Source organism: Microcaecilia unicolor, chromosome 3 (assembly GCF_901765095.1).
Source record: "Microcaecilia unicolor chromosome 3, aMicUni1.1, whole genome shotgun sequence".
Lineage (NCBI taxonomy): Eukaryota > Metazoa > Chordata > Amphibia > Gymnophiona > Siphonopidae > Microcaecilia > Microcaecilia unicolor.
This window is the reverse complement of record NC_044033.1, coordinates 147873494-147888256: the sequence shown is the minus strand read 5'-3', so window position 1 is coordinate 147888256 and position 14763 is coordinate 147873494. Positions and strand designations below refer to the sequence as shown.

The 14763-nt window shown below is 46.7% G+C and overlaps 1 protein-coding gene across 4 annotated transcripts in view; it reads right to left on the bottom strand.

Moving 5' to 3' along the window:
* Nucleotides 1-14763, bottom strand: part of CCDC88A (coiled-coil domain containing 88A) — a 552486-nt gene that overhangs the window by 218318 nt on the left and 319405 nt on the right. For all 4 annotated transcript variants that reach the window (XM_030196448.1, XM_030196447.1, XM_030196444.1 and 1 more), the window contains one exon: nucleotides 7402-7529. In XM_030196448.1, coding sequence (XP_030052308.1) covers nucleotides 7402-7529 — 128 coding nt within the window. The remainder of the gene's footprint in view (nucleotides 1-7401; nucleotides 7530-14763) is intronic.

Below are 14763 nucleotides of genomic sequence, written 5' to 3'. Positions count from 1 at the left end.
TATGGTCGGGCCCAAGGCACTGGATACATCAGGAATGAGTATCTGTGCCTGAGATGGTCCGGTTGCACCGAGTACAACGTTTGAAGCCGCTGAGAGTCTTTAATGACATGGAAGGGAAGACTGCACTGGCGAAATGAAATGGCTCAATTGTGCCGAGAAAAAAGGCACAAAAATGGAGAGACCTGGCCGCTACGAAAATAAAGGAAACTAACAGGGAAAAACAAAACTAAAGAAAATAAGGGGAACCCCCCCCCCCCCTTTTTTTTTAACAGAATGCAATGGAAATAGGAAAACACTGAAGAAAAAATACTTCAAAATTAGAAGAAGGCTCTTTCCCGGCACACACACAGAGGAGTCAAAGAAAAAGCTGTTGCTCCAAGCATGGAAGAAAAGAAACTGAGGAGCGGGGTCGCGCGACAGGTGAGAAGTCAGTCCACGCAGAAGGCTCTGGCAAAGAAAAATTAATTCTTACCTGATAATTTTCTTTCCATTAGTCCAAACAGATCAATCCAGAGACTTGTGGGTTGTGTCCCTCTACCAGGAGGTGGAGATAGAGAGAACCTCCGAGGTTTGCTATATGTGGACCTGTGCAGCCAAGTAAACCTCAGTAGGAACGATACCAAAGCAGTGGAATGGAAACAATAGAAAACACTCCTGACATTGTCAGACCAAATGCCCACCACTTCCAAATGTATTTGTTTTTATTATTTAATCAAACGAAGGAACATTCAGAACAAAACCCGAAAAATCTAACCAACCGCAGACAGTAAATCTGGGGGGGGGGGGGGGGGGGCACCTCTGGATTGATCTGTTGGGACTAATGGAAAAACAATTATCAGTAAGAATTCATTTTTCCTTCCATAGCGTCTCACAGATCAATCCAGAGACTTGTGGGATGTACCCAAGCAGTTCTCAAGTAGGGCGGGACACCCCTAAGCCGGAAGAAATCACTGATGAACCAAACACCGCATCCTGCCGAGCAGCCACATCCACCTGATAATGATGAGTGAACGTATGAACCGATGTCCATGTAGCGGCTCTGCAGATATCTTCCAGAAAAACCAAATGGGACTCTGCATAGGAGGAAGCTCGAGCTCTTGTAGAATGAGCACGAATTTGGAAAGGGGCTTGCTTGCCCAATGCCACGTAGGCTGAAGTGATGGCCTCCCGCACCCAACGGGCTATGGTGGCCTTGGAAGCCATAAGACCCTTTTTACTGCCTCCAAAAAGGACAAAGAGATAGTCAAAGACAAAATTCATTCATCACCTCCAAATACCTGAGAAGAGCCCGTCTCATGTCGAGGCAGCGAATAGCCTGGAATTGCTCGGAGTAATTTTCCCAGCGAAAAGTCGGCAAATGCAAAGACTGCCCCAAATGGAAATGAGAAACCACCTTGGGCAAAAACGAAGGAACTGTCCTAATCAATAACCCTGCCTCCGTAAAATGCAGGAAGGGGTCTCTGCAAGAAAGAGCCTGCAACTCTGAAATTCTCCGAGCTGAAGTAATGGCTACTAGGAAAATTGCCTTCAAGGTAAGATCCTTAACCGTAATCCCCGATAAGGGTTTGAAAGGAGGACACTAAAGCACTGTGAGAACTAGATTAAGGTTCCAGGATGGGAGAACTGGCAAGTGCGAAGGACGCAACCGATTTACGCCCCCCCCAAAAAATGAACCACATCCAGGTGGGAGGCCCCTGAAGCCGGCCTCTAAAGCATGCCAGAGCTGCCACCTGCACCTTAAGAGAACTCAACGAGAGTGATTTCTGTAACCCTCCTGAAGAAACGCGAGGATAACCGATACCAAAGCTGAAGACAATCCCGAACTCGCACACCACGAATCGAAGGTACGCCACAACCTAGCATAAGCTATCGAGGTGGCTCTTTTCTGAGCCTGAAGCATCGTAGCGATAACCGCGTCCGGATACCCTTTCCTTCCCAACCGCCCTTTCAAGAGCCAGGCCGTAAGATCAAAGGGGGAGGGATCCTCCATCATGACTGGTCCCTGCAGCAAGAGACGTCCTGCACATGGAGCCGGAGAGGACAATTGAACAGGAGCCTGACCTTATCTGCGTACCAGAGACGCCTGGGCCAATCCGAGGCCATCAGGATTACTCGACCGGGATGACTGGCAATGCGAGTCAGTAACCTGCCCACCATAGGCCATGGGGGAAAGGCATAGAGCAGGCCCCTGGGCCAAGGTTGTAAAAGAGCATCGATGCCTTCCGAGCCCAGCTCTCTTCCCCTGCTGAAGAAACGGGGAGCCCTCGCATTGAATGCGGAGGCCATTAAGTCCATCACCGGCATCCCTCAACGGGCAGCTATCTGATCGAAGGCCAGAGGGGAGAGTGTCCACTCCCCCGGCTCCAACTGGTGGCGACTGAGAAAGTCTGCTTGCACATTCTTTGACCCCGCTATATATGCCGCCGTCAAGAGAGAGAGATGAATCTCTGCCCAACGGCAGATCAGGGCCACCTCGAGTGCTAGTGGTGCACTCCTGGTGCCCCACTGACGGTTCACGTAGGCGACCGCAGTCACATTTTTTGAGAGAACTCGAACTGGGCAACCACGGAGAAGAGACAGAAACTCCCGAAGGGCCAGACGAATCACCCGCAACTTCAAGTGGTTGATGGACCAAGATGCTTCCGTCGAGGTCCAAATGCCCTGAGCTGTCTGTTGGAGGCAATGAGCCCCCCAACCAGATAGCGACGCATTCGTGGTCACGATCTTCCATTCCGTTATTTGCAGGGGAATGCCCGACACCAGATTCTTTTGAATGAATCACCAGTGCATGATTGTGTGCAGGCGGGTCGAACATGGCACCCAACCCTCGTAATCCTCCGAGAGAGGAGACCAATGGCTCAGAAGGTTCCACTGCTGGGGGCACATGTGAGCTCTGGCCCACTTTATGACGTCCAAGGTGGAGACCATGGAACCCAGAACTTGTATATAGTCCAAGCCCGCGGGTTCAGTTTGGAACAGAGCTTGCAACTGACCCTGCAACCGCTGTGCTCGAGCTGAAGGAAGAGAAACTATCCCTGTTCGGGTATCGAAGCACACTCCCAAGTATTCCAGCCAGTGGCGTTCCTAGGGGGGCAGACCGCCGATGCGCCCCCCCCCCGGGGTGCATCGTGACCCCCCCCCCGGCGAAAGGACATCCCCCCCGGGTGCACGCCGCTGGGGGGGGGGAGGGGTGCCGCGCGCGCCTGTCCTTCCTTCGTTCCATGCTCCCTCTGCCCCGGAACAGGAAGTAACCTGTTCCGGGGCAGTGGGAGCATGGAACGAAGGAAGGACAGGCGTGTGTGCGGCCCCCCCCCCCCCCCCCCAGCAGCGTGCACCTGGGGCGGACCTCACCCACCGCCCCCCCCCTAGGAACGCCACTGATTCCAGCACCTGGAAATAAATGGAGTATCGACTGCACCCTCTTTCTGCTGGGGGTACAGGCTGGACGGCTCCCTGTCGTTGTAAGATGAGGAGGGTGTGACGAACTGCCTGCACCTTGGCAGGAGATTTGCAAGGAGATTCCAGAAATGAGTCTACTATCGGATGAGCCAATTCCAACTTGTAGCCATCTCTGATAACCTCCAAGACCCATCCGTCGGATGTTATCCTGGTCCACTCCACCACGAATAGGGACAGCCTGCCCCCAATATCTGGCTGGAGATGGACCAGGGCCCCATCATTGGGCGGACCTGGCTGTGGGCTGGTTTCTGTTACCGGACAGGAAGACCCGCCTGTCACCTCGAAAGGGCTCTGAGAAGACCTTGCTCTCTGAAAAGAGGCCCCGTGACCTGGACAATAACGACGTGTATCCCTAAACTTAGGTCTAGGTCCTGCCGGTCGCACAAATTTGGACCTGTCCTCCGGGAGGCGCTGGCACTTAGAGTCACCGAGGTCCTTCACAATCTGTTCTAGGTCTGTCCCAAACAAAAGCTTTCCCCTAAATGGAAGCCTTGCCAGCCGTGACTTAGAGGCCACATCTGCAGCCCAATGTCACAACCACAGCCAGCGACGCGTGGTGACTGCTAGGGAAACCTCCTTCGCGAAGCCCTCAAAAGATCATAAAGAAGATCCGCAAGGAAGGCTAAACCGGACTCTAAGGCAAGCAAAACAGAGAGAGGAGAGGAGGCTTTCTGTACCCACGATAAGCATGCCCGCGCCGCATAGGAGCCACAAACTGAAGCTTGCAGGGAAAGGGCCGCTACTTCAAAGGACAGCTTCAAGCAAGTCTCAAACTTATGATCCTGAGGGTCCTTGAGCGCCGTGCCACCCTCCACAGCGAGAGTGGTTTTCTTAGTGACTGCTGTGATTAATGAATCCACCGAAGGAAAGGGAAATGGGACATGATATACCACCTTTCTGAGGTTTTTTTGCAACTACATTCAAAGCGGTTTACATATATTCAGGTACTTATTTTGTACCAGGGGCAATGGAGGGTTACGTGATTTGCCCAGAGTCACAAGGAGCTGCAGTGGGAATCAAACTCAGTTCCCCAGGATCAAAGTCCACTGCACTAACCACTAGGCTACTCCTCCACTTCAGCAAGTCTAAGTCAGCAGCAGGCAGCGTGTAAAGACGCAACATAGCTCTAGCAACCTTAAGTCCACTCTCCGGCATATCCCACTGCGCCGAAATAAGGAATTTCATGGCCTCATGCACATGAAAGGAAAGAGGTTGGAATTTGGTGCCAGACATAATAGAGGGCACCAGACCTGTTCCCCCTGACGATTCAGGGGGTGAAATGGCCAAAACCTCAAAAGCCCTAATAATCAGGGAGGGAAGCTCTTCCCTGTGAAAAAGGCAGACAGCTTTCGGGTCATCCCTCTCCTCAGAAGGCAGGGTGACCTCATCTGCCAAATCCAATGATTCTGAGGGAGAGCCTGGAGACAAAACCGGGTCATCTGTGTCAGATAGCTCCTCAGGATCCAAAATATCCACTCGGGGACGTTTTGGCAGGAAAGACTGAGAGGCTGCAGCAACCGAAGTTTCCTGAGGAAGAGACGGGGCTGCCTGAAGAGAAACTCCTGACTTCTTCAGAAGAAAGGCATATAGTAGTTTTGGAGAATTTGTTGAGTGAAACAAGGTTTCTCTTCACTAAATCCATGTTAGCTTTGTTTCATTAATCCAAACTACTATATATAGTATATAGCTGATATTGTGTATATGGATTTTCAAAAAGGCATTTGACAAAGTACCTTGTTCAGTCATGGGATAGGAGGTAGTGTTCTATCGTGGATTAAAAACTGGTTAAAAGACAGAAAACAGAGAGTAGGGATAAATAGTCAGTATTCTCAATGGAAAAGGGTAGATAGTGGGGTTCCCCAGGGGTCTTTGCTGGGACTGCTGCTTTTTAACATATTTATAAATGATCTAGAGATGGGAGTAACTAGTGAGGTAATTAAATTTACAGACAACACAAAGTTATTCAAAGTTGTTAAACTAGAAGAGGATTATGAAAAATTACAAGAGGACCTTTTGAAACTGGGAGACTGGGCATCTAAATGGCAGATGACGTTTAACGTGAGCAAGTGCAAAGTGGTGCATGTGGGAAAGAGGTATCCCAACTATAGCTGTGTGATGCAAGGTTCCATGTTAGGAGTTACAGACCAAGAAAGGGATCTAGGTTTCATAGTTGATGATACGTTGAAATCCTCTGCTCCGTTGTGTGGCGGTGGCAGTTAAGAATGCAAACAGAACGTTAGGTATTATTAGGAAAGGAATGCAAAACAAAAATAAGGATGTTATAATGCCTTTGCATCACTCCATAGTGCAACCGCACTCGAATACTGTGTGTAATTCTGGACACCGCATTTTAAAAAAGATAAAGTGCAATTAGAAAAGGTACAGAGAAGGATAACGAAAATGATAAAGGGGTTGGGACGACTTCCCTATGAGGAAAGGCTAAAGCGGCTTGGGCTTTCAACTTGGAGAAAAGATGGCTGAGGTCTATAAAATTATAAGTGGAGTAGAACATGTAGACAAATTGCTTGTTTACTCTTTCGAAAAATACTAGGACTAAGGGGGCACGCAATGAAGCTACAAAGTAGTAAATTTAAAACAAATCAGAGAAAATATTTCTTCACTCAACGTGTAATTAAACTCTGGAATTCGTCGCCAGAGATTGTGGTAAAAGCAGTTAGCTTAGCGGGGTTTAAAAAAGGTTTGGCTAATTTCCTAAAAGAAAAGTCCGTAAGCATTATTATCATCAGTACTGCAAATCTACAGTACACTCCCCAGCTGAAGCAATAACGTGCTCTGCTATGGAATAGGCACCAAAATCTTCAACTGTGTTTTACTGTACCATGGAGGGTCTGGCCAGGCTCAGGAAGAAAAACCTTGTCTTTCTCCTTCCTCATCCCAAACAAGAGGAGAATGCAGGTGCTAGTGGTAAGGATGGGTTCAGCTCCAACCCATGCGTCTCAATTTGCCATCTTGGTTCTCATCTCCTAGTCAACCTGTGCTGAGAGTTTGGCCATGACAATATCAAATAAATGGAGCCCATCTTCATGATCTTTAGAAGCCAACATTTGGAGATTAAAAGTGGCCAATTGTTTATGTAAAACCTTAGCCTCCATCCTAATGGAAGGTTGCCTGGTTGTTATATTCTTTTGGAGCAGTCAAAGCCCCATCCAAGGCTTTGGCTGAGGAAAAGGTTGGGAACTTTTTGCACTCTGCTGTCTAAGACAAGACCAAGATTCCTGTCAAAGCTGAGGAATCATGTGAAGCAAGGGATCTGAGAGACATTGATCTGACTATTGAGCTCCTCCTTGAAGACTGCCAAAGCCAACAAGAAAGAGCAGTAGGTAATACCATGTCTTTTTAAGTCACCTGAAAGAACCAATGGTCTGGCTTCAGATCTTTGGCCCTTGGAGAATGATATCCTTGACACAGACGCTGAAGGATCAGAGTTAGAAGCACAGAAGATTTCTTCATAGCTCCAACTTTCTTTCTTTGTCATCTGTAAGCACTAACTGGGCCAAAAGCGTTGCAAGCACCAATTGTATTTGCCCCAGTTAAGGTCTTGTCATGTCGTCCACATTTTAAAAAGTTGCTGGGGGCCTTTCATGAGACATATAGCCAAAAAGACAGCTGCTGTGAAATCAAATGACTATTTTGAAAAAACAGTTCTACCTAGGATGTCAGACACTTAAAAAAAATGGTGAAAGTTGGTATATCTTACTAGCTCTGGAGGGGAAGAAAGAAAAAAAAAAAGCCGGGGGGGGGGGGGGGGGGGGGGGGGTCCCATGTGATAGTGGGAAATCTCATAAATGCACAGTGGTCCCTTCTTAAGGGCTCTTGTAGGCCCCGTTGGATAATGTCACCCAATTTTAAAGACTTGGTATCCTGCTTGCCCTCAGAGAAATAAAAAATAAAGCAGTATCAGAAACTAAACAAGAATCTCACCTGTCATCAGTAGTCTGTTCATCATATAACAGGCGCTCCTTATTTAATCCTATCTTTTCTAGCTCATGTGTAAGCTTTTCAAGATCATTATTCATTTGCTGGGTCTTCAGTTTTTCATTCACCAAATCCTTATCAAAATAAACATATAATCAGTTGGTAAAGCCTACAGTGTGCTTATATAGCTATACCAAATTTAATTTCAGATAACTAATTGCACAAGCTTTCATAATTGCATTATTTTTCTCTAGCATCTAAGTCTATTGTTCTACTTTCCTTGCTTCACTAAGGATGAACATCTACTGAAAGCAGAAGTCGTATCCAAAATATACGTCATATATATTACAAATATTTAGGACATTTATAGTCCACCCATCATGGTATCTGAATAGTGCTGGGACATCTGGGCAATGCTGGGAATTACCCAGTTAGCAGCAAAATTCAGCCATAATATACATAAATCAAAACATCTAATTAACAGCAGAAATAGAATAAAACATACCAAAATATAAACACAGATAAAAAAATACTTAAATCATAAGGGGACTTATATTCAGCAGGAGTTATCTGTGTAGGAGGGGTTCTTACCATTATAACTCTTGCTCACCAGGTCATACTGGAATAATGACACTAAAAATCTGATCATATTGCATTGGAACTATCCAGGTAGTACTGGGACAATCCAAAGATGGGGCCTGGGCAGAGCTAGAGGTTACCCTGTTAGTAGCAAAATTTAGCTGCATTATAACCAGATATTCAGTACTAGCATCCAGGTATACAAAGCTCATGGTGGTCAGCATTTAATAAAACAAATATTGAACCAAAAATAAGCAAGCTTCGCTCATGACTTGCTAGGCAGTATACATCACCAATTCCTGACAGTGCTTCTAATTAAAATGAGAAAGCCCCCCCCCCCCCCCAAATAGTATCTTTTAGTCGCTTCTTAAAGACTTTTGTGTCAGTCATTAACCTGAACGCAACAGTTTATTCCACTCGACTGGACCTGCAATAGAATAAGAGCAGGTCCTAATTTCTGAGAAACAAACCTTCCACAAAGATGGTATAGAAAATAATTGTCTGCCCTCTGAATAAAGGGAAGCGCACAGCTTACTGATTTTTAAAACAGAGGTTTCAAGTAGTATGGGGCATCACTTTGCAACACCTTATGAATTAAAAGTTCAAATATGTCCCTGAAATAGATTGGTAGCCATTGCAGAGTCTTTAGATAAAACAGTATGATGAAATGGAGTACTGCCCATAAGCAATCTGGCTGCAGAATTCTGAATTAACTGTAAAACCAAAATGCTGGCCTGCAAAAGCCCAAAATAAAGAGTAACAGTCCGAAGTTTCCGGCAACAAACCAATTCTGGGTGAAGCATTCAGTAATGAACATAATATGCAAGGACAATATCCCTCCCCATATGTCTAAAAGGAGGGGGTGGGGAGAGAACAGTGATACTGTAAGAATATTGCCAGATTTGAAGATCTTAAAATGGCACATATTTTGATCTCTGATACAACCTCAATCGAGGCTTGCTCAACAGAAGGATCTATATGGTCTAATTTTAAAATAGAGTCAAATAAAATCTAAAAGCTCATTAAACCTGTTACTAAAAAAAGAAAGAAAAGTACTACTAGTACTACTTATCATTTCTATAGTGCTACTAGACGTATGCGGTGCTGTACAATAAACACATATGAGACAGTCCCTGCTTGACAGAGCTTACAATTTAATCAAGACAGACAAACAGGACAAATAAGTAATTAGTAGAGATAGTTTGTGTCAAGTACTTCACAGTTTCAAACAAATCTCAAGGTTGACTAACAGTGTGGTTAAACTCCCTTCCTCTTCAGCATTTCCTTTCTGCCCTTAATCAATACATCTAAATTATAACAAGTGGAAAAGCATGTAGTGTATGCCTCATGAATTCTTTCCAACTTCTTTGCATGTCAACGTGTGTGTGTGAGTGTGAGAGAGAGAAACTCTGCATATTGTTATGTCTATGTGCATGCTTATCTGTGCGTTGGGGGTAGGAGGTAGTACATTTTATAGGGCCCCGTAAATACGTATAAACAAAGCATGTACAAAGTTTGCCAAAGACTTAATTTGGCCTTGCTCAAGGCAACAGGTTACTTGGAAATACTCGTAGAAACCAATCAAAAAACTGATTCTTGAAGTAAATTTCAGAAAAGAATTTAACAATAAAGAACATGAAATAAAGTGACAGGAAAATATTAGTATTCCCTGCATGTGAATCTGTGGGATTTTTGTGTGCATGTGCCTGCCTGTCTATTGGTATCTCTGTTCTATGTTGTGTGTGTACTAGACATGTGTCTGAGGGAGGAAGCTGAGGTTGAAGGGGCCACTTGTAGGGCAGCAATTTTCCATCCTCCTCCCTTGCCCATCTTAACTATCCTCATCTAAACGATCACCTCTTTATTTACTATATTGCAGCTATATCCATTCTATGTTACTTTGTAAACCTGATATACTATGTAAGCCGCATTGAACCTGCTAATAAGTGGGAAAACGCGGGGTATAAGCGTTACAAACAAACAAACAAACAAACAAACAAACAAATAAATAAATAGGGGTAGTTGAAAGGGTAAGCCTGGTTTTGGAGCTGGGGCAATGTGTGGGGTGGTGGAGCATTTGCAGGTGATAGTTTTGAGGGCTGGAACAGTTTGTGGGGTTTTGGGTCCGTTACAGGTATCCTACCTCCATATAAAGATGATGCTGGATCTCTAAAATACATGTGATATTAAGAACCTGATTGGCTCTCTTACCATTGGTGAGCTCCAATCTAGCTAATCAAAGAGACTTGTAAGCAGTACTGATAAGAGACAGAACACTTTACTAACTGCGCGTTTGGCCATCTTTATTCTTATGTTGCATTCTGCCATTCATTAATCCTTTGCTTATAGCTCTTCTCTTGTGCCTAAAGGCACTGTAGTACATGCTTGAGTGCTGCCCCCTAAGGCAATACACATCACAACCTTTCCAGGATTCATCTTTCACAGATGCTGCTCATCAGGGCCGTGCCTAGGGTCTCTGGTGCCCCCCTGCAGACTATCAGTTGGTGCCCCCCCCCCTCCGTCTAGCATAAAATGCCATAAATAAGTAAATAAATATAAACTTTTAACGTTGAGCACCTGATTATCAAAGTGGACATATTCTAAACACTATAATGAAAATAAAATAATTTTTTTCTACCTTTGTTGTCTGGTGACTTTGAGGCAGATGCAGCAACCAAACGTAAAAAAATCTAAATCGTTAAAGTCCCTAACGATTTTAAAATAACGAAAAATGCACCAAAAAAAAAAGTCACACATGCTGGAATCGGTATTGAAACGTACAATGTATCAAAGAATCACAATACACATCGTTAATCGGCCCCCAAATCATGCGCAGAGCAGCCAAGCGTTATGTTAGCTGCTCTGCGCATGCCACAAACAGTCAAATCACAAGCACATGGCAAATTGAATTGACGTCAGACAGGGGCGGGCCCAGGAGGAGAAAGACGCTCTATCGCGAAGGCAGGCATCAGCTGATTCAGCGTTCTTCTTGCCCGTGCAGCGCCTTCGGACAGAGGAGAGAGGCGCTGCACGGGCCCGGTAAGAGGGAGGGGGGCCCGATGGAGAAGGGGAATGGCGGCGACGACCCCCAAAGGGGGCGGGGCACAGACGGAGGATGTCGGGAGGCGGAGCTAAGAGTAGTGAGGAAGGGAGGGGGGCAGGGGCTGCTACAATTTTGCTTTTTCGGGGTGGGGGGAGCGGCGGAAAGTGGGGAGCAGCGGCGGGGGGGGGGGGGGGGGCAAGGCCGTCCGTACAGGACGCTCCTGATGAGCGCCCTTGCCCCCTCCCGATCCTTTTTTTAGTTTTATTTTTTTATGTGTTTTCTGAGGTCCTTTGGACCAATCACAGCGCTTTTAGCTCTGCTAATGCGCTGGGATTGGTTCAAAGTTTGTTTATTTTTTCACTTAACACTTTTTCCTGCCACGGAGCTGTCCTAACGAGAGGTCCAGACCTCTCGTTAGTTTTCCTGCCTTTTTCCTGCGTAAAGGCAATCGGAAAAGGTTAGTGCATGTCGTTTCAATGGGGTTTTCACACTAATTGCTCATCTCCATTCCGTTTTCGTTAGCTGCTACTGTCGTCGGAAAATAGGCTTAAGTGCATGGAAAGGATCGGAAATTCTTCCCCGAGGGCTCATTTAACGATGAAAAACGTTTAGTGCATCTGCCTCTTTGTTTTTCTGATCATGCTGGCCCAGTACCTGATTCTGCTGCTATCTGTCCTCTTAACTCCATTTCCAGGTCTTCCTTTCCATTTATTTCTACTTTCCTCCTTTCTTCTTCATTTCTTGCCTTACATCCGTAAGTAAAAGCTGGGTCCTCTGCAGACTTGACTGTCCAGTGGATCCAGCTTCTGCCTATTTTCTCCATCCATGTGCAGGTTTTCTCCCTTTTCCCTCATCTCATCTCCTTCCTCTCTCTTCCCTCCCCTCCATCCATGTCGATCATTTCTTCTCTCTCCCTTCCCCTCCATCCATGTGCATCGCCTTCCTCTGTCTTCCCTCCCCTCCATCCATGTCCAGAATTTCCTTCATCCATGTGCATCTCCTTCCTGTCTTCCCTTCCCTCCACCCATGTCCAGCAACCCTCCTCTCTCCCCTGCCCTCCATCCACCCATGTCCAGCAACCCTCCTCTCTCCCATGCCCTCCATCCACCTATGTCCAGCAATCCTCCTCTCCCCTCTATCCACCCATGTCCAGCAACTCCCCCCAGTACCCACATACAGGTGACACCTGCAGACATAAGGGCTATTGTAGTGGTGTACAGTTGGGTACAGTAGGTGTTTGGTTGGGTTTGGAGGGTTCCTCATAAAATATGAAGGGGTAGCGGTGAGATGCCCCACTGATCAAGTCAAATTTCAACCAATTTTATAAAATCCTCCAGCACAAAACTCCATTGTGCAGCTCCTGACTTTCTAAAATGAATACCAGAAGCTTGAAGTAACACAATAAACCTAAAAATGAATTATTGCTGTTGTGAGGATAGAGAAATTGTTTTAAACTAATCTAGCCTACAAGACTGATAGCTGAGGTAACCACTTCAAATGACAGATTTATCTAAGAACTGCTCACATGAAATTGGTTTTTAGATTTGATTCAACTTGATTGAAATAATATTAGCATATTGGCCTCTCTATAATAGACAGGGTAAAAAAATGTCCCCTTAGCCCCTTCCTCATGATGATTTCAGATCAAGAAGAATAGATACCCTAGCAGCCATATAATTTAAGAAATGGCCTAGTAGTTAGAGCAGCTGACTCTGAGCCAGGGACAAGGTTAAAATCCAAGTTTTCCCAGTCACACATCTTTTTGTGACTCGGACACAATAGATTGCCAGCCCTTCTGGAGGGGAAATTATCTAGTGTACCCCAACTTGCCTTGAGCTCAAATTTGGAGGGGGTGGGTAATTAAAGTTAAATAGCATTCAGTGAAAGGCAGACATGGAATTATGTGGGGGACGGGAGAGAAGCGTGGCAGCCTTATGCTTTTAGCACCTCTTCACCCTTCCAACTAACCACCATCAGTGCAGTTAAGCCCAGTCCCGTTCTGCTCTCTCTCGGTGCTGTATTGCTTCACATACTCTTACCCTTTTCTCTTTCCATCTGCTGCATTGCTCCCACTTTTCCAATTCTCTGCATCTCCCTCTCACACCCCATGTTCGGTTTTCACCTCCTTCCCCTTCACATCCGCCCTCTGTGGCGCTGCAGCTCTTACCTGGGCCCCAGAGCAGCAGGAGCACGCTGAGAACAATGAACAGCAAAGTCCTCAGCTTATCCATCGTCCCGAGCAAAAAAAAAAAACAGGAAACAAGATGTCAGCTGAAACCACGTCCCTTCGGGAAAGTCTCTATGCTAGAGCCGGTGGTCAGCGTGACTGAGACAGCGAGAGGGGCACCGCGGGGGAAAGTGGAAAGGTGACGGCATGGAGGGGCGGGACACCGCATCTTGCGTCACGTGAGGGAGAGGGGAGCCCAGAGGCACAAAAAAAGCACTGCCCTTTGTCTTTTTTAATTTACCTTGGTCGCAGCATTCACATCATTTCTAAACCCTGCCCATCTCTAGCTTTCCCTCTCTTCGTGAGTTCGTTCGGCCTCAGAGTCCCGCCTTCTGACGTCATTTCCTTGCGGGCGGGATTGTCCTATCTCCCCTACCCCCCCTCCAGCCACCCAGCGATTCTCCTCTTTCCCCTGCCCCCCCCTCCAGGCACCTAGCGATTGTCCTCTCTCCCCTGCCCCCCCCCAGCCACCCAGCGATTCTCCTCTCTCCCCTGCCCCCCCTCCAGCCACCCAGTGATTGTCCTATCTCCCCTGCCCCCCCTCCAGCCACCCAGCGATTCTCCTCTTTCCCCTGCCCCCCCCCCTCCAGGCACCTAGCGATTGTCCTCTCTCCCCTGCTCCTCCTCCAGCCACCCAGAGATTCTCCTCGCTCCCGTTTACCTCCGTTGAAGCGGCAACGTCTTTGAAAGCCCTGCCCGTCTGTAGCCTTTCCCTTCGACTTTGTTCCCTCTGAGTCCCGCCTGCTGACATCATTTCCTCTTTCCGCGACGACGGGATTCTGAGGGAACGAACTCGAAGGGAAGGCTGTAGATGTTGAGGTTGTGCCTCCTGCTGCTATCCTGTGGTTGGTCAGTGTTGTTTGTGACGAACCCAGAAGTACGTGACGTCAATTCAGGAGATACATACAGCAGCACGAACCCTTCAAACTTTCACTGCCATGGAGTCAGCTTCAGAACATTGGAGGTGCTTTTTATTATATAGGATATTCAAATGTCTCACTTGATTTTCCAAATTTTTCTTTCTTCTATACGGCAATTCTTTATCTTTAATAATAGCAACTTGAATTTTTTTAATTTTCCCAGTCTCTGCCTTCATCATGCTACCTTGTTCCTGCAACTCCTTCACACCACCCTGATAAGGTCAATGAGGAAACAGATTGAACCAAGACTGATAGTTCCAGAGAACATTTCTGGATGGAAACTTCCAAACGGGCCGAAGCTTCACCTAGCACCTCTGAAGTAAAGGTTTTAGAAGCAATGGGCTCCTTACCTGGAGCTGCCATTAGAGCTGCCTCCAAGGATAGCTATGCTGTTTTAGTTCTCCCGTATGCAGGAGGAGCACCCTCTATCTCTCCCGGACATCTCTAGGCCAAATCAGGACCTCCAGCATCCCCTACTGCAACGGATGCAGGTGCTGCTTCACTTTCTGTCACTTCCGCCATCCTTACCGTAGTCCACATCTGCTGGAGCACCGGGTGAACTTGGTCCGAAGGGGGAAAAGATGGTTCTCCCTGCGACT